This window comes from Oncorhynchus gorbuscha, unplaced genomic scaffold (assembly GCF_021184085.1).
Source record: "Oncorhynchus gorbuscha isolate QuinsamMale2020 ecotype Even-year unplaced genomic scaffold, OgorEven_v1.0 Un_scaffold_3896, whole genome shotgun sequence".
NCBI classification, from domain to species: Eukaryota; Metazoa; Chordata; class Actinopteri; order Salmoniformes; family Salmonidae; genus Oncorhynchus; species Oncorhynchus gorbuscha.
This window is the reverse complement of record NW_025748038.1, coordinates 12,501-39,075: the sequence shown is the minus strand read 5'-3', so window position 1 is coordinate 39,075 and position 26,575 is coordinate 12,501. Positions and strand designations below refer to the sequence as shown.

At 39.7% G+C, this 26,575-nt stretch overlaps 1 protein-coding gene across 1 annotated transcript; it reads right to left on the bottom strand.

Annotated features, from left to right (window-relative positions):
• LOC124028240 (receptor for retinol uptake stra6-like) lies at positions 1 to 21,857 on the bottom strand. The gene is made up of 4 exons (XM_046340353.1): positions 21,414 to 21,857; positions 20,860 to 20,926; positions 698 to 783; positions 1 to 178 (listed from the first exon to the last, which is right to left on the bottom strand). The coding sequence occupies exons 1-4, from the start codon at positions 21,509 to 21,511 to the stop codon at positions 1 to 3; spliced, it is 429 nt and encodes a 142-aa protein (XP_046196309.1). The 5' UTR covers positions 21,512 to 21,857.
• Positions 21,858 to 26,575: the final 4,718 nt, after the last annotated feature.

Here is a 26,575-nt window from a genome sequence, read left to right as displayed (position 1 = left end):
TCAAGAGGTTTTAATGGGACAGGGACACAGCTGCACACCTTTGATTTCCTGAGGGGTGTCTTTGGAGAAGGGCAGGGGATCTGGAGCCAGGACCAATACAGACAGCTTGCTGAAGACCAGCCCAAACACAGCCACTGCGAGGGCTTTGTGCTGCGTCTGGTCCAGGAAGTTCACTGGACTGGTGGGGGGCAACACAGCGGGAAGAGACCAGAGATAAGACCAAGCAAACAACCGCAAATGAATGGTAACATATTTCATTGTTATAAATTGTTATAAATTGTATGTTATTGCGATGAGGCAGCCTGAGTTGTTTTTGTAACAGTGATATTTTGTGTGGTTTCCCACTGGGCACAGATGTCAGTTCAACGTCTAGTTTTGATTTACATTTGGTTGAGTTGTCAACTAACATGAATTCAACATGAAATCAACAACTAAATGTCACCATGTCATTGGATTTTTAGGTTCAATTTTGGGTGGAAAAAAAACAGGAAATTCCCTCACATTTCCTTTCTTTTTTTTCTCAAATCCAATTAGTTTCCCACATTGATTCAATGTCATCACGTTTCATTTTGGTGTTGAAATTACATGGAAACAACGCTGATTTTGAACCAGTATTTGCCCAGTGGGTTGTCACATATTGACAAGAGTTCCTGGTTGCTTCATGTTGCTGTGTTTGGTAAATGAACCTGCACTTTACCTTGAGATGCCAGTTGATCCACTGGCAAAACCCTCACATAGACTCTTTCTCCTCTTCAGGACTGCTAGAATCAGCACCACAACGAGCTAGGAGACAAGATATTCCATAAAGTGATACAATAGGAACTCTAATTCCTCTCCTAAACTACAGTACAACTACAGGACTGCTAGAATCAGCACCACAACGAGCTAGGAGACAAGATATTCCATAAAGTGATACAATAGGAACTCCAATTCCTCTCCTAAACTACAGTACAACTACAGGACTGCTAGAATCAGCACCACAACGAGCTAGGAGACAAGATATTCCATAAAGTGATACAATAGGAACTCCAATTCCTCTCCTAAACTACAGTACAACTACAGGACTGCTAGAATCAGCACCACAACGAGCTAGGAGACAAGATATTCCATAAAGTGATACAATAGGAACTCTAATTCCTCTCCTAAACTACAGTACAACTACAAGACTGCTAGAATCAGCACCACAACGAGCTAGGAGACAAGATATTCCATAAAGCGATACAATAGGAACTCTAATTCCTCTCCTAAACTACAGTACAACTACATGACTGCTAGAATCAGCACCACAACGAGCTAGGAGACAAGATATTCCATAAAGTGATACAATAGGAACTCTAATTCCTCTCCTAAACTACAGTACAACTACAGGACTGCTAGAATCAGCACCACAACGAGCTAGGAGACAAGATATTCCATAAAGTGATACAATAGGAACTCCAATTCCTCTCCTAAACTACAGTACAACTACAGGACTGCTAGAATCAGCACCACAACGAGCTAGGAGACAAGATATTCCATAAAGTGATTACAATAGGAACTCTAATTCCTCTCCTAAACTACAGTACAACTACAGGACTGCTAGAATCAGCACCACAACGAGCTAGGAGACAAGATATTCCATAAAGTGATACAATAGGAACTCTAATTCCTCTCCTAAACTACAGTACAACTACAGGACTGCTAGAATCAGCACCACAACGAGCTAGGAGACAAGATATTCCATAAAGTGATACAATAGGAACTCCAATTCCTCTCCTAAACTACAGTACATCTAAGATAATCATCTAATGTACCATGTTGTCAAGCCAGAGGGCCTGAAGTAATATGGGGGGGGGGGTACTCCTAGGAAAGGACCTTCTGAATGCTACCTCCCCATTGTCTCATTATTTTTGATGAACCCCTGGTAAGTGGAGACGCTGACCCACCCTTCCAGCCTGGTCTCATAGACTAGACGTAACATAGGAAACCTTAAATAACCTGGGACACTCAAAAGAGTATGATATGTTACGTTTGGTACGGTTGGGGCGTTTGGGTGTATAACATGGGCGTACACATCACAGACAAACTGAAATGGTCCACCCACACAGACAGTGTGGTGAAGAAGGCGCAACGGCGCCTCTTCAACCTCAGGAGGCTGAAGAAATTCGGCCTGTCACCCAAAACCCTGACAAACCTTTACAGATGCACAATCGAGAGCATCCTGTCGGGCTGTATCACAACCTGTTACGGCAACTGCACCGCACTCAACCACAAGGCTCTCCAGAGGGTGGTGCGGTCTGCACAACGCATAACCGGGGGCAAACTACCTGCCCTCCATGACATCTACGGCACCCAATGTCACAGGAAAGCCAAAAAGATCATCAAGGACAACAACCACCCGAGCCACTGCCTGTTCCCCGCTACCATCCAGAAAGCGAGGTCAGTACAGATGCATCAAAGCTGGGACCGAGAGACTGAAAAACAGCTTCTAACTCAAGGCCATTAAACTGTTAAACAGCCATCACTAACTCAGAGAGGCTGCTGCCTACACTGAGACCCAATCACTAACTCAGAGAGGCTGCTGCCTACACTGAGACCCAATCACTAACTCAGAGAGGCTGCTGCCTACACTGAGACCCAATCACTAACTCAGAGAGGCTGCTGCCTACACTGAGACCCAATCACTAACTCAGAGAGGCTGCTGCCTACACTGAGACCCAATCACTAACTCAGAGAGGCTGCTGCCTACACTGAGACCCAATCACTAACTCAGAGAGGCTGCTGCCTACACTGAGACCCAATCACTAACTCAGAGAGGCTGCTGCCTACACTGAGACCCAATCACTAACTCAGAGAGGCTGCTGCCTACACTGAGACCCAATCACTAACTCAGAGAGGCTGCTGCCTACACTGATACCCAATCACTAACTCAGAGAGGCTGCTGCCTACACTGAGACCCAATCACTGGCCACCTTAATAAATGGATCACTAGTCACTTTAAATAATGTTTACATATCTTACATTACTCACATCACATGTACAGTATATACTGTATTTTATACCATCTACTGCACCTTGCCTGTGCCGCTCGGCCATCACTCATCCATATACTTATATGTACATATTCTCATTCACCCCTTTAGATTTGTGTGTATTAGGTAGTTTCGCTACACTCACATTAACATCTGCTAACCATGAGTATGTGACCAATAACATCTGCTAACCATGAGTATGTGACCAATAACATCTGCTAACCATGAGTATGTGACCAATAACATCTGCTAACCATGAGTATGTGACCAATAACATCTGATAACCAATAACATCTGCTAACCATGTGTATGTGACCAATAACATCTGCTAACCATGTGTATGTGACCAATAACATCTGCTAACCATGAGTATGTGACCAATAACATCTGATAACCAATAACATCTGCTAACCATGTGTATGTGACCAATAACATCTGCTAACCATGTGTATGTGACCAATAACATCTGCTAACCATGTGTATGTGACCAATAACATCTGCTAACCAATAACATCTGCTAACCATGTGTATGTGACCAATAACATCTGCTAACCATGTGTATGTGACCAATAACATCTGCTAACCGATAACATCTGATAACCATGTGTATGTGACCAATAACATCTGCTAACCAATAACATCTGATAACCATGAGTATGTGACCAATAACATCTGCTAACCAATAACATCTGCTAACCATGTGTATGTGACCAATAACATCTGCTAACCAATAACATCTGCTAACCATGTGTATGTGACCAATAACATCTGCTAACCAATAACATCTGATAACCATGTGTATGTGACCAATAACATCTGCTAACCATGTGTATGTGACCAATAACATCTGATAACCAATAACATCTGATAACCAATAACATCTGCTAACCATGAGTATGTGACCAATAACATCTGATAACCAATAACATCTGCTAACCATGTGTATGTGACCAATAACATCTGATAACCAATAACATCTGCTAACCATGTGTATGTGACCAATAACATCTGATAACCAATAACATCCGCTAACCATGTGTATGTGACCAATAACATCTGCTAACCATGTGTATGTGACCAATAACATCTCCTAACCATGAGTATGTGACCAATAACATCTGATAACCAATAACATCTGCTAACCATGTGTATGTGACCAATAACATCTGATAACCAATAACATCTGCTAACCATGTGTATGTGACCAATAACATCTGATAACCAATAACATCTGCTAACCATGTGTATGTGACCAATAACATCTGCTAACCATGTGTATGTGACCAATAACATCTCCTAACCATGTGTATGTGACCAATAACATCTGATAACCATGTGTATGTGACCAATAACATCTGCTAACCATGTGTATGTGACCAATAACATCTGATAACCATGTGTATGTGACCAATAACATCTGCTAACCATGTGTATGTGACCAATAACATCTGATAACCAATAACATCTGCTAACCATGTGTATGTGACCAATAACATCTGCTAACCATGTGTATGTGACCAATAACATCTGCTAACCATGTGTATGTGACCATTAACATCTGCTAACCATGTGTATGTGACCAATAACATCTGATAACCATGTGTATGTGACCATTAACATCTGCTAACCATGTGTATGTGACCATTAACATCTGCTAACCATGTGTATGTGACCATTAACATCTGATAACCATGTGTATGTGACCAATAACATCTGCTAACCATGTGTATGTGACCATTAACATCTGATAACCATGTGTATGTGACCAATAACATCTGATAACCATGTGTATGTGACCAATAACATCTGCTAACCATGTGTATGTGACCATTAACATCTGATAACCATGTGTATGTGACCAATAACATCTGATAACCATGTGTATGTGACCAATAACATCTGATAACCATGTGTATGTGACCAATAACATCTGATAACCATGTGTATGTGACCAATAACATCTGCTAACCATGTGTATGTGACCAATAACATCTGCTAACCATGTGTATGTGACCAATAACATCTGATAACCAATAACATCTGATAACCATGTGTATGTGACCAATAACATCTGATAACCATGTGTATGTGACCAATAACATCTGCTAACCATGTGTATGTGACCAATAACATCTGCTAACCATGTGTATGTGACCAATAACATCTGATAACCATTAACATCTGCTAACCATGTGTATGTGACCAATAACATCTTATAACCATGTGTATGTGACCAATAACATCTGATAACCAATAACATCTGCTAACCATGTGTATGTGACCAATAACATCTGCTAACCATGTGTATGTGACCAATAACATCTGCTAACCATGTGTATGTGACCAATAACATCTGCTAACCATGTGTATGTGACCAATAACATCTGATAACCATGTGTATGTGACCAATAACATCTGATAACCATGTGTATGTGACCAATAACATCTGATAACCATGTGTATGTGACCAATAACATCTGATAACCAATAACATCTGCTAACCATGTGTATGTGACCAATAACATCTGCTAACCATGTGTATGTGACCAATAACATCTGATAACCAATAACATCTGCTAACCATGTGTATGTGACCAATAACATCTGATAACCAATAACATCTGCTAACCATGTGTATGTGACCAATAACATCTGATAATCATGTGTATGTGACCAATAACATCTGATAACCAATAACATCTGCTAACCATGTGTATGTGACCATTAACATCTGATAACCAATAACATCTGCTAACCATGTGTATGTGACCAATAACATCTGCTAACCAATAACATCTGCTAACCATGTGTATGTGACCATTAACATCTCCTAACCATGTGTATGTGACCATTAACATCTGCTAACCATGTGTATGTGACCAATAACATCTGATAACCATGTGTATGTGACCAATAACATCTGCTAACCATGTGTATGTGACCAATAACATCTGATAACCATGCGTATGTGACCAATAACATCTGCTAACCATGTGTATGTGACCAACAACATCTGATAACCAATAACATCTGCTAACCATGTGTATGTGACCAATAACATCTGCTAACCATGTGTATGTGACCAATAACATCTGATAACCAATAACATCTGCTAACCATGAGTATGTGACCATTAACATCTGCTAACCATGTGTATGTGACCATTAACATCTGCTAACCATGTGTATGTGACCATTAACATCTGATAACCATGTGTATGTGACCATTAACATCTGATAACCATGTGTATGTGACCATTAACATCTGCTAACCATGTGTATGTGACCAATAACATCTGATAACCAATAACATCTGCTAACCATGTGTATGTGACCATTAACATCTGATAACCAATAACATCTGCTAACCATGAGTATGTGACCATTAACATCTGCTAACCATGTGTATGTGACCATTAACATCTGCTAACCATGTGTATGTGACCATTAACATCTGATAACCATGTGTATGTGACCAATAACATCTGCTAACCATGTGTATGTGACCATTAACATCTGATAACCATGTGTATGTGACCAATAACATCTGATAACCATGTGTATGTGACCAATAACATCTGCTAACCATGTGTATGTGACCATTAACATCTGATAACCATGTGTATGTGACCAATAACATCTGATAACCATGTGTATGTAACCAATAACATCTGCTAACCATGTGTATGTGACCAATAACATCTGCTAACCATGTGTATGTGACCAATAACATCTGATAACCAATAACATCTGATAACCATGTGTATGTGACCAATAACATCTGATAACCATGTGTATGTGACCAATAACATCTGCTAACCATGTGTATGTGACCAATAACATCTGCTAACCATGTGTATGTGACCAATAACATCTGATAACCATTAACATCTGCTAACCATGTGTATGTGACCAATAACATCTGATAACCATGTGTATGTGACCAATAACATCTGATAACCAATAACATCTGCTAACCATGTGTATGTGACCAATAACATCTGCTAACCATGTGTATGTGACCAATAACATCTGCTAACCATGTGTATGTGACCAATAACATCTGCTAACCATGTGTATGTGACCAATAACATCTGATAACCATGTGTATGTGACCAATAACATCTGATAACCATGTGTATGTGACCAATAACATCTGCTAACCATGTGTATGTGACCAATAACATCTGATAACCAATAACATCTGCTAACCATGTGTATGTGACCAATAACATCTGCTAACCGTGTGTATGTGACCAATAACATCTGATAACCAATAACATAACATCTGCTAACCATGTGTATGTGACCAATAACATCTGATAACCAATAACATCTGCTAACCATGTGTATGTGACCAATAACATCTGCTAACCATGAGTATGTGACCAATAACATCTGATAACCAATAACATCTGCTAACCATGTGTATGTGACCAATAACATCTGATAACCAATAACATCTGATAACCATGTGTATGTGACCATTAACATCTGATAACCAATAACATCTGCTAACCATGTGTATGTGACCATTAACATCTGATAACCAATAACATCTGCTAACCATGTGTATGTGACCAATAACATCTGATAATCATGTGTATGTGACCAATAACATCTGATAACCAATAACATCTGCTAACCATGTGTATGTGACCATTAACATCTGATAACCAATAACATCTGCTAACCATGTGTATGTGACCAATAACATCTGCTAACCAATAACATCTGCTAACCATGTGTATGTGACCATTAACATCTCCTAACCATGTGTATGTGACCATTAACATCTGCTAACCATGTGTATGTGACCAATAACATCTGATAACCATGTGTATGTGACCAATAACATCTGCTAACCATGTGTATGTGACCAATAACATCTGATAACCATGCGTATGTGACCAATAACATCTGCTAACCATGTATGTGACCAACAACATCTGATAACCAATAACATCTGCTAACCATGTGTATGTGACCAATAACATCTGCTAACCATGTGTATGTGACCAATAACATCTGATAACCAATAACATCTGCTAACCATGAGTATGTGACCATTAACATCTGCTAACCATGTGTATGTGACCATTAACATCTGCTAACCATGTGTATGTGACCATTAACATCTGATAACCATGTGTATGTGACCATTAACATCTGATAACCATGTGTATGTGACCATTAACATCTGCTAACCATGTGTATGTGACCAATAACATCTGATAACCAATAACATCTGCTAACCATGTGTATGTGACCATTAACATCTGATAACCAATAACATCTGCTAACCATGAGTATGTGACCATTAACATCTGCTAACCATGTGTATGTGACCATTAACATCTGCTAACCATGTGTATGTGACCATTAACATCTGATAACCATGTGTATGTGACCAATAACATCTGCTAACCATGTGTATGTGACCATTAACATCTGATAACCATGTGTATGTGACCAATAACATCTGATAACCATGTGTATGTGACCAATAACATCTGCTAACCATGTGTATGTGACCATTAACATCTGATAACCATGTGTATGTGACCAATAACATCTGATAACCATGTGTATGTAACCAATAACATCTGCTAACCATGTGTATGTGACCAATAACATCTGCTAACCATGTGTATGTGACCAATAACATCTGATAACCAATAACATCTGATAACCATGTGTATGTGACCAATAACATCTGATAACCATGTGTATGTGACCAATAACATCTGCTAACCATGTGTATGTGACCAATAACATCTGCTAACCATGTGTATGTGACCAATAACATCTGATAACCATTAACATCTGCTAACCATGTGTATGTGACCAATAACATCTGATAACCATGTGTATGTGACCAATAACATCTGATAACCAATAACATCTGCTAACCATGTGTATGTGACCAATAACATCTGCTAACCATGTGTATGTGACCAATAACATCTGCTAACCATGTGTATGTGACCAATAACATCTGCTAACCATGTGTATGTGACCAATAACATCTGATAACCATGTGTATGTGACCAATAACATCTGATAACCATGTGTATGTGACCAATAACATCTGCTAACCATGTGTATGTGACCAATAACATCTGATAACCAATAACATCTGCTAACCATGTGTATGTGACCAATAACATCTGCTAACCGTGTGTATGTGACCAATAACATCTGATAACCAATAACATCTGCTAACCATGTGTATGTGACCAATAACATCTGATAACCAATAACATCTGCTAACCATGTGTATGTGACCAATAACATCTGCTAACCATGAGTATGTGACCAATAACATCTGATAACCAATAACATCTGCTAACCATGTGTATGTGACCAATAACATCTGATAACCAATAACATCTGATAACCATGTGTATGTGACCATTAACATCTGATAACCAATAACATCTGCTAACCATGTGTATGTGACCATTAACATCTGATAACCAATAACATCTGCTAACCATGTGTATGTGACCAATAACATCTGCTAACCATGTGTATGTGACCAATAACATCTGCTAACCAATAACATCTGCTAACCATGTGTATGTGACCATTAACATCTCCTAACCATGTGTATGTGACCATTAACATCTGCTAACCATGTGTATGTGACCAATAACATCTGATAACCATGTGTATGTGACCAATAACATCTGCTAACCATGTGTATGTGACCAATAACATCTGATAACCATGTGTATGTGACCAATAACATCTGCTAACCATGTGTATGTGACCAATAACATCTGATAACCAATAACATCTGCTAACCATGTGTATGTGACCAATAACATCTGCTAACCATGTGTATGTGACCAATAACATCTGATAACCAATAACATCTGCTAACCATGTGTATGTGACCAATAACATCTGATAACCAATAACATCTGCTAACCATGTGTATGTGACCAATAACATCTGCTAACCATGAGTATGTGACCAATAACATCTGATAACCAATAACATCTGCTAACCATGTGTATGTGACCAATAACATCTGATAACCAATAACATCTGATAACCATGTGTATGTGACCAATAACATCTGATAACCAATAACATCTGCTAACCATGTGTATGTGACCATTAACATCTGATAACCAATAACATCTGCTAACCATGTGTATGTGACCAATAACATCTGCTAACCATGTGTATGTGACCAATAACATCTGCTAACCAATAACATCTGCTAACCATGTGTATGTGACCATTAACATCTCCTAACCATGTGTATGTGACCATTAACATCTGCTAACCATGTGTATGTGACCAATAACATCTGCTAACCATGTGTATGTGACCAATAACATCTGATAACCAATAACATCTGCTAACCATGTGTATGTGACCAATAACATCTGCTAACCATGTGTATGTGACCAATAACATCTGCTAACCATGTGTATGTGACCAATAACATCTGCTAACCATGTGTATGTGACCAATAACATCTGATAACCATGTGTATGTGACCAATAACATCTGCTAACCATGTGTATGTGACCAATAACATCTGATAACCATGTGTATGTGACCATTAACATCTGATAACCAATAACATCTGCTAACCATGTGTATGTGACCAATAACATCTGCTAACCATGTGTATGTGACCAATAACATTTGATAACCAATAACATCTGCTAACCATGAGTATGTGACCAATAACATCTGCTAACCATGAGTATGTGACCAATAACATCTGCTAACCATGTGTATGTGACCAATAACATTTGATAACCAATAACATCTGCTAACCATGAGTATGTGACCAATAACATCTGCTAACCATGAGTATGTGACCAATAACATCTCCTAACCATGTGTATGTGACCATTAACATCTGATAACCAATAACATCTGCTAACCATGTGTATGTGACCAATAACATCTGCTAACCATGTGTATGTGACCAATAACATCTGCTAACCAATAACATCTGCTAACCATGTGTATGTGACCATTAACATCTCCTAACCATGTGTATGTGACCATTAACATCTGCTAACCATGTGTATGTGACCAATAACATCTGCTAACCATGTGTATGTGACCAATAACATCTGCTAACCATGTGTATGTGACCAATAACATCTGATAACCATGTGTATGTGACCAATAACATCTGCTAACCATGTGTATGTGACCAATAACATCTGATAACCAATAACATCTGCTAACCATGTGTATGTGACCAATAACATCTGCTAACCATGTGTATGTGACCAATAACATCTGATAACCAATAACATCTGCTAACCATGTGTATGTGACCAATAACATCTGATAACCAATAACATCTGCTAACCATATGTATGTGACCAATAACATCTGCTAACCATGAGTATGTGACCAATAACATCTGATAACCAATAACATCTGCTAACCATGTGTATGTGACCAATAACATCTGATAACCAATAACATCTGATAACCATGTGTATGTGACCAATAACATCTGATAACCAATAACATCTGCTAACCATGTGTATGTGACCATTAACATCTGATAACCAATAACATCTGCTAACCATGTGTATGTGACCAATAACATCTGCTAACCATGTGTATGTGACCAATAACATCTGCTAACCAATAACATCTGCTAACCATGTGTATGTGACCATTAACATCTCCTAACCATGTGTATGTGACCATTAACATCTGCTAACCATGTGTATGTGACCAATAACATCTGCTAACCATGTGTATGTGACCAATAACATCTGATAACCAATAACATCTGCTAACCATGTGTATGTGACCAATAACATCTGCTAACCATGAGTATGTGACCAATAACATCTGATAACCATGAGTATGTGACCAATAACATCTGCTAACCATGTGTATGTGACCAATAATATCTGATAACCAATAACATCTGCTAACCATGTGTATGTGACCAATAACATCTGATAACCATGAGTATGTGACCAATAACATCTGCTAACCATGTGTATGTGACCAATAATATCTGATAACCAATAACATCTGCTAACCATGTGTATGTGACCAATAACATCTGCTAACCATGTGTATGTGACCAATAATATCTGATAACCAATAACATCTGCTAACCATGTGTATGTGACCAATAACATCTGATAACCATGTGTATGTGACCAATAACATCTGCTAACCATGTGTATGTGACCAATAACATCTGATAACCATGTGTATGTGACCATTAACATCTGATAACCAATAACATCTGCTAACCATGTGTATGTGACCAATAACATCTGCTAACCATGTGTATGTGACCAATAACATTTGATAACCAATAACATCTGCTAACCATGAGTATGTGACCAATAACATCTGCTAACCATGAGTATGTGACCAATAACATCTGCTAACCATGTGTATGTGACCAATAACATTTGATAACCAATAACATCTGCTAACCATGAGTATGTGACCAATAACATCTGCTAACCATGAGTATGTGACCAATAACATCTCCTAACCATGTGTATGTGACCATTAACATCTGATAACCAATAACATCTGCTAACCATGTGTATGTGACCAATAACATCTGCTAACCATGTGTATGTGACCAATAACATCTGCTAACCAATAACATCTGCTAACCATGTGTATGTGACCATTAACATCTCCTAACCATGTGTATGTGACCATTAACATCTGCTAACCATGTGTATGTGACCAATAACATCTGCTAACCATGTGTATGTGACCAATAACATCTGCTAACCATGTGTATGTGACCAATAACATCTGATAACCATGTGTATGTGACCAATAACATCTGCTAACCATGTGTATGTGACCAATAACATCTGATAACCAATAACATCTGCTAACCATGTGTATGTGACCAATAACATCTGCTAACCATGTGTATGTGACCAATAACATCTGATAACCAATAACATCTGCTAACCATGTGTATGTGACCAATAACATCTGATAACCAATAACATCTGCTAACCATATGTATGTGACCAATAACATCTGCTAACCATGAGTATGTGACCAATAACATCTGATAACCAATAACATCTGCTAACCATGTGTATGTGACCAATAACATCTGATAACCAATAACATCTGATAACCATGTGTATGTGACCAATAACATCTGATAACCAATAACATCTGCTAACCATGTGTATGTGACCATTAACATCTGATAACCAATAACATCTGCTAACCATGTGTATGTGACCAATAACATCTGCTAACCATGTGTATGTGACCAATAACATCTGCTAACCAATAACATCTGCTAACCATGTGTATGTGACCATTAACATCTCCTAACCATGTGTATGTGACCATTAACATCTGCTAACCATGTGTATGTGACCAATAACATCTGCTAACCATGTGTATGTGACCAATAACATCTGATAACCAATAACATCTGCTAACCATGTGTATGTGACCAATAACATCTGCTAACCATGAGTATGTGACCAATAACATCTGATAACCATGAGTATGTGACCAATAACATCTGCTAACCATGTGTATGTGACCAATAATATCTGATAACCAATAACATCTGCTAACCATGTGTATGTGACCAATAACATCTGATAACCATGAGTATGTGACCAATAACATCTGCTAACCATGTGTATGTGACCAATAATATCTGATAACCAATAACATCTGCTAACCATGTGTATGTGACCAATAACATCTGCTAACCATGTGTATGTGACCAATAATATCTGATAACCAATAACATCTGCTAACCATGTGTATGTGACCAATAACATCTGATAACCATGAGTATGTGACCAATAACATCTGCTAACCATGTGTATGTGACCAATAATATCTGATAACCAATAACATCTGCTAACCATGTGTATGTGACCAATAACATCTGATAACCATGAGTATGTGACCAATAACATCTGCTAACCATGTGTATGTGACCAATAATATCTGATAACCAATAACATCTGCTAACCATGTGTATGTGACCAATAACATCTGCTAACCATGTGTATGTGACCAATAATATCTGATAACCAATAACATCTGCTAACCATGTGTATGTGACCAATAACATCTGATAACCATGAGTATGTGACCAATAACATCTGCTAACCATGTGTATGTGACCAATAATATCTGATAACCAATAACATCTGCTAACCATGTGTATGTGACCAATAACATCTGATAACCATGAGTATGTGACCAATAACATCTGCTAACCATGTGTATGTGACCAATAACATCTGATAACCAATAACATCTGCTAACCATGTGTATGTGACCAATAACATCTGATAACCATGTGTATGTGACCAATAACATCTGATAACCAATAACATCTGCTAACCATGTGTATGTGACCAATAACATCTGATAACCAATAACATCTGCTAACCATGTGTATGTGACCAATAACATCTGCTAACCATGTGTATGTGACCAATAACATTTGATTTGATTTGATTTGAACATGAATATCTAGCAACCAAAATATTGCGTGTTTGAATTTCCTCACAGACAACTTTAGCCTTTTCTCTAATTAGCAACATTGGAACTACCAACTACTTTTTTAGCTACTTTGCGACTATATAGCATGTTAGCTAACCCTTCCCTTCCACCAATTATCCACCTAGCTAGCGTTAGCCAAAACAAATTGGAATTTGTAAGATATAATTTGAATTGTAATTCAGGAACATATCATACAAAATGGATGCTGGACAGCCACACATGAATACATACCATACCAAACATAACATATCATACAAAATGGATGCTGGACAGCCACACATGAATACATACCATACCAAACATAACATATCATACAAAATGGATGCTGGACAGCCACACATGAATACATACCATACCAAACATAACATATCATACAAAATGGATGCTGGACAGCCACACATGAATACATACCATACCAAACATAACATATCATACAAAATGGATGCTGGACAGCCACACATGAATACATACCATACCAAACATAACATATCATACAAAATGGATGCTGGACAGCCACACATGAATACATACCATACCAAACATAACATATCATACAAAATGGATGCTGGACAGCCACACATGAATACATACCATACCAAACATAACATATCATACAAAATGGATGCTGGACAGCCACACATGAATACATACCATACCAAACATAACATATCATACAAAATGGATGCTGGACAGCCACACATGAATACATACCATACCAAACATAACATATCATACAAAATGGATGCTGGACAAACATGAATACATACCATATCATACAAAATGGATGCTGGACAGCCACACATGAATACATATACCAAACATACAAAATGGATGCTGGACAGCCCACATGAATACATACCATACCAAACATAACATATCATACAAAATGGATGCTGGACAGCCACACATGAATACATACCATACCAAACATAACATATCATACAAAATGGATGCTGGACAGCCACACATGAATACATACCATACCAAACATAACATATCATACAAAATGGATGCTGGACAGCCATGAATACACATGAATACATACCATACCAAACATAACATATCATACAAAATGGATGCTGGACAGCCACACATGAATACATACCATACCAAACATAACATATCATACAAAATGGATGCTGGACAGCCACACATGAATACATACCATACCAAACATAACATATCATACAAAATGGATGCTGGACAGCCACACATGAATACATACCATACCAAACATAACATATCATACAAAATGGATGCTGGACAGCCACACATGAATACATACCATACCAAACATAACATATCATACAAAATGGATGCTGGACAGCCACACATGAATACATACCATACCAAACATAACATATCATACAAAATGGATGCTGGACAGCCACACATGAATACATACCATACCAAACATAACATATCATACAAAATGGATGCTGGACAGCCACACATGAATACATACCATACCAAACATAACATATCATACAAAATGGATGCTGGACAGCCACACATGAATACATACCATACCAAACATAACATATCATACCAAATGGATGCTGGACAGCCACACATGAATACATACCATACCAAACATAACATATCATACAAAATGGATGCTGGACAGCCACACATGAATACATACCATACCAAACATAACATATCATACAAAATGGATGCTGGACAGCCACACATGAATACATACCATACCAAACATAACATATCATACAAAATGGATGCTGGACAGCCACACATGAATACATACCATACCAAACATAACATATCATACAAAATGGATGCTGGACAGCCACACATGAATACATACCATACCAAACATAACATATCATACAAAATGGATGCTGGACAGCCACACATGAATACATACCATACCAAACATAACATATCATACAAAATGGATGCTGAATACATACCATACCAAACACACATATCATACAAAATGGATGCACACCATGAATACCAAACATAACATATCATACAAAATGGATGCTGGACAGCCACACATGAATACATACCATACCAAACATAACATATCATACAAAATGGATGCTGGACAGCCACACATGAATACATACCATACCAAACATAACATATCATACAAAATGGATGCTGGACAGCCACACATGAATACATACCATACCAAACATAACATATCATACAAAATGGATGCTGGACAGCCACACATGAATACATACCATACCAAACATAACATATCATACAAAATGGATGCTGGACAGCCACACATGAATACATACCATACCAAACATAACATATCATACAAAATGGATGCTGGACAGCCACACATGAATACATACCATACCAAACATAACATATCATACAAAATGGATGCTGGACAGCCACACATGAATACATACCATACCAAACATAACATATCATACAAAATGGATGCTGGACAGCCACACATGAATACATACCATACCAAACATAACATATCATACAAAATGGATGCTGGACAGCCACACATGAATACATACCATACCAAACATAACATATCATACAAAATGGATGCTGGACAGCCACACATGAATACATACCATACCAAACATAACATATCATACAAAATGGATGCTGGACAGCCACACATGAATACATACCATACCAAACATAACATAATACAAAATGGATGCTGGACAGCCACACATGAATACATACCAAACATAACATATCATACAAAATGGATGCTGGACAGCCACACATGAATACATACCATACCAAACATAACATATCATACAAAATGGATGCTGGACAGCCACACATGAATACATACCATACCAAACATAACATATCATACAAAATGGATGCTGGACAGCCACACATGAATACATACCATACCAAACATAACATATCATACAAAATGGATGCTGGACAGCCACACATGAATACATACCATACCAAACATAACATATCATACAAAATGGATGCTGGACAGCCACACATGAATACATACCATACCAAACATAACATATCATACAAAATGGATGCTGGACAGCCACACATGAATACATACCATACCAAACATAACATATCATACAAAATGGATGCTGGACAGCCACACATGAATACATACCATACCAAACATAACATATCATACAAAATGGATGCTGGACAGCCATAACACATGAATACATACCATACCAAACATAACATATCATACAAAATGGATGCTGGACAGCCACACATGAATACATACCATACCAAACATAACATATCATACAAAATGGATGCTGGACAGCCACACATGAATACATACCATACCAAACATAACATATCATACAAAATGGATGCTGGACAGCCACACATGAATACATACCATACCAAACATAACATATCATACAAAATGGATGCTGGACAGCCACACATGAATACATACCATACCAAACATAACATATCATACAAAATGGATGCTGGACAGCCACACATGAATACATACCATACCAAACATAACATATCATACAAAATGGATGCTGGACAGCCACACATGAATACATACCATACCAAACATAACATATCATACAAAATGGATGCTGGACAGCCACACATGAATACATACCATACCAAACATAACATATCATACAAAATGGATGCTGGACAGCCACACATGAATACATACCATACCAAACATAACATATCATACAAAATGGATGCTGGACAGCCACACATGAATACATACCATACCAAACATAACATATCATACAAAATGGATGCTGGACAGCCACACATGAATACATACCATACCAAACATAACATATCATACAAAATGGATGCTGGACAGCCACACATGAATACATACCATACCAAACATAACATATCATACAAAATGGATGCTGGACAGCCACACATGAATACATACCATACCAAACATAACATATCATACAAAATGGATGCTGGACAGCCACACATGAATACATACCATACCAAACATAACATATCATACAAAATGGATGCTGGACAGCCACACATGAATACATACCATACCAAACATAACATATCATACAAAATGGATGCTGGACAGCCACACATGAATACATACCATACCAAACATAACATATCATACAAAATGGATGCTGGACAGCCACACATGAATACATACCATACCAAACATAACATATCATACAAAATGGATGCTGGACAGCCACACATGAATACATACCATACCAAACATAACATATCATACAAAATGGATGCTGGACAGCCACACATGAATACATACCATACCAAACATAACATATCATACAAAATGGATGCTGGACAGCCACACATGAATACATACCATACCAAACATAACATATCATACAAAAATGGATGCTGGACAGCCACACATGAATACATACCATACCAAACATAACATATCATACAAAATGGATGCTGGACAGCCACACATGAATACATACCATACCAAACATAACATATCATACAAAATGGATGCTGGACAGCCACACATGAATACATACCATACCAAACATAACATATCATACAAAATGGATGCTGGACAGCCACACATGAATACATACCATACCAAACATAACATATCATACAAAATGGATGCTGGACAGCCACACATGAATACATACCATACCAAACATAACATATCATACAAAATGGATGCTGGACAGCCACACATGAATACATACCATACCAAACATAACATATCATACAAAATGGATGCTGGACAGCCACACATGAATACATACCATACCAAACATAACATATCATACAAAATGGATGCTGGACAGCCACACATGAATACATACCATACCAAACATAACATATCATACAAAATGGATGCTGGACAGCCACAAACATGAATACATACCATACCAAACATAACATATCATACAAAATGGATGCTGGACAGCCACACATGAATACATACCATACAAAATACCAAACATAACATATCATACAAAATGGATGCTGGACAGCCACACATGAATACATACCATACCAAACATAACATATCATACAAAATGGATGCTGGACAGCCACACATGAATACATACCATACCAAACATAACATATCATACAAAATGGATGCTGGACAGCCACACATGAATACATACCATACCAAACATAACATATCATACAAAATGGATGCTGGACAGCCACACATGAATACATACCATACCAAACATAACATATCATACAAAATGGATGCTGGACAGCCACACATGAATACATACCATACCAAACATAACATATCATACAAAATGGATGCTGGACAGCCACACATGAATACATACCATACCAAACATAACATATCATACAAAATGGATGCTGGACAGCCACACATGAATACATACCATACCAAACATAACATATCATACAAAATGGATGCTGGACAGCCACACATGAATACATACCATACCAAACATAACATATCATACAAAATGGATGCTGGACAGCCACACATGAATACATACCATACCAAACATAACATATCATACTCATCAGAGTGTCACGGGTTTACATTTACTATGTTACGTGTACCCCTGAGTCCAGGTTGTCCCTACATAGTGCTCTGAGTGTGCTCTATTTGGCAGAGTCCTATGGTGTGTCAGTTCAATTATAATTCATGCCGTTGTTCTCCTCAGAAAAGTGGAGCGAGCCCTCTACCACAAATTGGACAAGGCCTAACGATGACATATATCACTGATGATGTTGAGGGAGATGGCTTTCTGAGGTCATAGAGAGTAGCACCAATGTACTGACTGAACATCCCCTTTAGGGCATGGTCTATAGTCATCTGTACTGACTGAACATCCCCTTTAGGGCATGGTCTACAGTCATCTGTACTGACTGAACATCCCCTTTAGGGCATGGTCTATAGTCATCTGTACTGACTGAACATCCCCTTTAGGGCATGGTCTATAGTCATCTGTACTGACTGAACATCCCCTTTAGGGCATGGTCTATAGTCATCTGTACTGACTGAACATCCCCTTTAGAACATGGCCTATAGTCATCTGTACTGACTGAACATCCCCTTTAGGGCATGGTCTACAGTCACCTGTACTGACTGAACATCCCCTTTAGGGCATGGTCTATATAAACATTTACTGTTTCCATTCATTCCAAACATTCATATTTGATATTCATATGACCTGTGACCCCTACTGTTGTTGGTAAATGTGTACTGGATGTGTGTCTCTGTAATTACATGGCTCATTAGTAAAAGAGACCTTGGTCTCAACATGACTTCCTGTTCGAGGTTGAAGTAAAACGTTTTCACCGGGTGTAAATATTGAAAAATAGACAGAAGGTCCGATACTTACAGATACTGAAGCGATGCATATGTGAAAAAGCTGGTCATCCGCTGTGGGGTCACACGGGAGAATAACTCTGAAACAGTCATGTAACACAAGCTGAGCGATGACCGTCAGAAACCATTTACACAGAGCAAAAACAAACTCCCTAGATAACCTGTTCAGCCTGACTGTGCTCTCGGTAGCGAATCTGACAACAGTTTCACCTAACAACTGAAAATATGCCATTTGTAATAGATCATTTAATCATGTGTGGAAAAACTGGAAGAATTGAAAACCAGCTATACTTTGGCCCATGCAGGTCAGTGATTGAGAAACCCTTGATCTTAGATTAAATAAAATCATCATAACATTATGACACAGTCCCCCCCATAATTCATTGCACTGATCCTGTGTGGCTCAGTTGGTAGAGCATGATGCTTGCAACATCAGGGTTGAACAAAATGTGATTCCCGCTGTGCTGTGGCCACCTATACGGAAATATATGTATTACTGTAAATCGCTATGGATTTATTAAAAAGTGTTGGCTAAATAGTATACTATTTACTGACCCTCATACTTACTCTTTTGGAGGTCTGGTAGGTTCCATATTGTTGGAGTACCAGTCTGAGTAGTCATAGTAGTTATACAGTTCCTCTTCTACCACCTTGGTCTGGTTCATCTTGATCTTGTCTCTGTTGCTGTAGTCCACGTTGACGGGTGAAAACCAGAGGAAATCCACCTAGCCAACCTCGATCATCAACCGTCTCTCCAACGCAGCTATGTCCCAACGCAGCGCAGCACTTCCCGATCAATAAATATTGGTAATTTGTAATTGTATTGAGAGTTGTAGCTTACTCCACTGTGTGTTGGGTAGCTTTGAGTTCAGGTTGTGCAGCGTCTGAGGTACAGAGAGAGAGAGAGACCTCTGGTCAGGTGTCCAGTCGTGTTGTCCCTGCTGTAGGAGTTTAGCACACACTCTAACAGAGTCTAACAATGCACCCTTACCCCAATACATTCCACACACACACTAACCACATAACACCCCCAGATTACCTCAGCACACAAAGACAGGGAGGAGGGAGGGGGAGGGAGGGAGGGGGAGGGAGGGGGAGGGAGGGAGGGAGGGAGGGAGGGAGGGAGGGAGGGAGGGAGACCAGGGTCAAGGGGTAAGAGAAGGATGGCGAGAGGGATGAAGCTCTTTTGACCTCTAGTGACCTCAGTTTCGTGATTGAAGTAGCGAGCCAATAATAATGTTTCCGTCTGTGTTGGTGTTGTTGTAGTGGAGGTTGGTTCTCCTGCAGCAGGAAGACAGGCCATGTGTGATGTTGTTGTAGTGGAAGTTGGTTCTCCTGCAGCAGGAAGACCATGTGTGGTGTTGTTGTAGTGGAGGTTGGTTCTCCTGCAGCAGGAAGACAGGCCATGTGTGGTGTTGTTGTAGTGGAGGTTGGTTCTCCTGCAGCAGGAAGACAGGCCATGTGTGATGTTGTTGTAGTGGAGGTTGGTTCTCCTGCAGCAGGAAGACCATGTGTGGTGTTGTTGTAGTGGAGGTTGGTTCTCCTGCAGCAGGAAGACCATGTGTGGTGTTGTTGTAGTGGAGGTTGGTTCTCCTGCAGCAGGAAGACCATGTGTGGTGTTGTTGTAGTGGAGGTTGGTTCTCCTGCAGCAGGAAGACAGGTGTTGTTGTAGTGGAGGTTGGTTCTCCTGCAGCAGGAAGACAGGCCATGTGTGGTGTTGTTGTAGTGGAGGTTGGTTCTCCTGCAGCAGGAAGACAGGTGTTGTTGTAGTGGAGGTTGGTTCTCCTGCAGCAGGAAGACAGGTGTTGTTGTAGTGGAGGTTGGTTCTCCTGCAGCAGGAAGACAGGCCATGTGTGGTGTTGTTGTAGTGGAGGTTGGTTCTCCTGCAGCAGGAAGACAGGCCATGTGTGGTGTTGTTGTAGTGGAGGTTGGTTCTCCTGCAGCAGGAAGACAGGTGTTGTTGTAGTGGAGGTTGGTTCTCCTGCAGCAGGAAGACCATGTGTGGTGTTGTTGTAGTGGAGGTTGGTTCTCCTGCAGCAGGAAGACAGGTGTTGTTTTAGTGGAGGTTGGTTCTCCTGCAGCAGGAGGACAGGTGTTGTTTTAGTGGAGGTTGGTTCTCCTGCAGCAGGAGGACAGGTGTTGTTGTAGTGGAGGTTGGTTCTCCTGCAGCAGGAGGACAGGTGTTGTTTTAGTGGAGGTTGGTTCTCCTGCAGCAGGAAGACAGGCCATGTGTGATGTTGTTGTAGTGGAGGTTGGTTCTCCTGCAGCAGGAAGACAGGTGTTGTTGTAGTGGAGGTTGGTTCTCCTGCAGCAGGAGGACAGGTGTTGTTGTAGTGGAGGTTGGTTCTCCTGCAGCAGGAGGACAGGTGTTGTTTTAGTGGAGGTTGGTTCTCCTGCAGCAGGAGGACAGGTGTTGTTTTAGTGGAGGTTGGTTCTCCTGCAGCAGGAGGACAGGTGTTGTTTTAGTGGAGGTTGGTTCTCCTGCAGCAGGAGGACAGGTGTTGTTTTAGTGGAGGTTGGTTCTCCTACAGCAGGAAGACAGGTGTTGTTGTAGTGGAGGTTGGTTCTCCTGCAGCAGGAGGACAGGTGTTGTTGTAGTGGAGGTTGGTTCTCCTGCAGCAGGAGGACAGGTGTTGTTTTAGTGGAGGTTGGTTCTCCTGCAGCAGGAGGACAGGTGTTGTTTTAGTGGAGGTTGGTTCTCCTGCAGCAGGAGGACAGGTGTTGTTGTAGTGGAGGTTGGTTCTCCTGCAGCAGGAAGACAGGCCATGTGTGATGCTAGAAGAGCTAATGTCCTGTAATTCCTGTCATAATGATGAATGATGGTTCACTTTATAGAAAGTTAATATAAATATGTTTGATATAAATATAAAGTTAATATAAAGTTAATATAAAGTTAACATAAATATAAAGTTAATATAAATATAAAGTTAATATAAATATAAAGTGAATATAAATATAAAGTGAATATAAATATAAAGTGAATATAAATATAAAGTGAATATAAATATAAGTTTGATATAAATATAAAGTTAATATAAATATACAGTTGATATAAATTAATCTGGCAACCTAAGGCTGTACCTGTGTTGCTCTGTCAGACAGGCAACATTGAACAACAGCTCAGTGAAACAGTTGTGAAAATCAACATGTTCCAGTTGCCCAGATCTCTCAGTGAAACAGTTGTGAAAATCAACATGTTCCAGCTGCCCAGATCTCTCAGTGAGACAGTTGTGAAAATCAACATGTTCCAGCTGCCCAGATCTCTCAGTGAGACAGTTGTGAAAATCAACATGTTCCAGCTGCCCAGATCTCTCAGTGAGACAGTTGTGAAAATCAACATGTTCCAGCTGCCCAGATCTCTCAGTGAGACAGTTGTGAAAATCAACATGTTCCAGCTGCCCAGATCTCTCAGTGAGACAGTTGTGAAAATCAACATGTTCCAGCTGCCCAGATCTCTCAGTGAGACAGTTGTGAAAATCAACATGTTCCAGCTGCCCAGATCTCTCAGTGAGATTGAGAAACACGTCACGATTGTGCTGCAACGTGGTTTAACCTGCTCGCTTCACACTGCCTGTTACTCAAAGAGCTTAGCTTTTAATATGATGAAAAATCACTGCTTGAAAGTCTCTTATTCTAACAGGGGCTTGCTTTGTGCTGTGGGGCTTGGCCTCAGGGCAAGGGGAGAGAGAGAATGTTTAACAGTTTATACGTGAGAGAGAGGTTCTGAAACACTTGTTTTTGCACTGAAAATGATGGCATCCATCCTGTTAGCGTTGTTTCTGAGGTTTCTGCCATATTAACTGTCATTATTTATTACATCCAGAATATAGAGGCTGTAAAGAGCCTCCCTGAGCCCTCCTTAGTCCATGGTTTACTAGGTGTGTATTTAATGATCTGCTGCTAGCAGGCAACAGAAATAAGCAGCTAGGACATCTACCACTGTCTCTGCTGTTTTAATGAATCGGACCGGGTCAGACATCTACCACTGTCTCTGCTGTTTTAATGAACCGGGTCAGACATCTACCACTGTCTCTGCTGTTTTAATGAATCGGACCGGGTCAGACATCTACCACTGTCTCTGCTGTTTTAATGAACCGGGTCAGACATCTACCACTGTCTCTGCTGTTTTAATGAACCGGGTCAGACATCTACCACTGTCTCTGCTGTTTTAATGAACCGGGTCAGACATCTACCACTGTCTCTGCTGTTTTAATGAACCGGGTCAGACATCTACCACTGTCTCTGCTGTTTTAATGAACCGGGTCAGACATCTACCACTGTCTCTGCTGTTTTAATGAACCGGTCAGACATCTACCACTGTCTCTGCTGTTTTAATGAACCGGGTCGGACATCTACCACTGTCTCTGCTGTTTTAATGAATGGGACCGGGTCGGACATCTACCACTGTCTCTGCTGTTTTAATGAACCGGGTCAGACATCTACCACTGCCTCTGCTGTTTTAATGAACCGGGTCAGACATCTACCACTGTCTCTGCTGTTTTAATGAACCGGGTCAGACATCTACCACTGTCTCTGCTGTTTTAATGAACCGGGTCAGACATCTACCACTGTCTCTGCTGTTTTAATGAACCGGGTCAGACATCTACCACTGTCTCTGCTGTTTTAATGAACCGGGTCAGACATCTACCACTGTCTCTGCTGTTTTAATGAACCGGGTCAGACATCTACCACTGTCTCTGCTGTTTTAATGAACCGGGTCAGACATCTACCACTGTCTCTGCTGTTTTAATGAACCGGGTCAGACATCTACCACTGTCTCTGCTGTTTTAATGAACCGGGTCAGACATCTACCACTGTCTCTGCTGTTTTAATGAACCGGGTCAGACATCTACCACTGTCTCTGCTGTTTTAATGAATGGAACCGGGTCAGACATCTACCACTGTCTCTGCTGTTTTAATGAACCGGGTCAGACATCTACCACTGTCTCTGCTGTTTTAATGAACCGGGTCAGACATCTACCACTGTCTCTGCTGTTTTAATGAACCGGGTCAGACATCTACCACTGTCTCTGCTGTTTTAATGAACCGGGTCTCGGGTCGGACATCTACCACTGTCTCTGTTGTTTTAATGAACCGGGTCGGACATCTACCACTGTCTCTGCTGTTTTAATGAACCGGGTCGGACATCTACCACTGTCTCTGCTGTTTTAATGAACCGGATCAGACATCTACCACTGTCTCTGCTGTTTTAATGAACCGGTCAGACATCTACCACTGTCTCTGCTGTTTTAATGAATGGAACCGGATCAGACATCTACCACTGTCTCTGCTGTTTTAATGAATGGAACCGGGTCAGACATCTACCACTGTCTCTGCTGTTTTAATGAACCGGGTCAGACATCTACCACTGTCTCTGCTGTTTTAATGAACCGGGTCAGGTCTCTGCTGTTTTAATGAACCGGGTCAGACATCTACCACTGTCTCTGCTGTTTTAATGAACCGGGTCAGACATCTACCACTGTCTCTGCTGTTTTAATGAACATCTACCACTGTCTCTGCTGGGTCAGACATCTACCACTGTCTCTGCTGTTTTAATGAACCGGGTCAGACATCTACCACTGTCTCTGCTGTTTTAATGAACCGGGTCAGACATCTACCACTGTCTCTGCTGTTTTAATGAACCGGGTCAGACATCTACCACTGTCTCTGCTGTTTTAATGAACCGGGTCAGACATCTACCACTGTCTCTGCTGTTTTAATGAACCGGG

Coding starts and splice junctions, on each gene's coding strand:
- LOC124028240 (XM_046340353.1), bottom strand. CDS start 21,511: ATGAACCAGACCAAGGTGGTAGAAGAGGAACTGTATAACTACTATGAC. Junction 20,927..21,413: donor CCTACCAGACCTCCAAAAGA/GTAAGTATGAGG, acceptor TGACTGTTTCAG/AGTTATTCTCCCGTGTGACC. Junction 784..20,859: donor TATGCATCGCTTCAGTATCT/GTAAGTATCGGA, acceptor CTTGTCTCCTAG/CTCGTTGTGGTGCTGATTCT.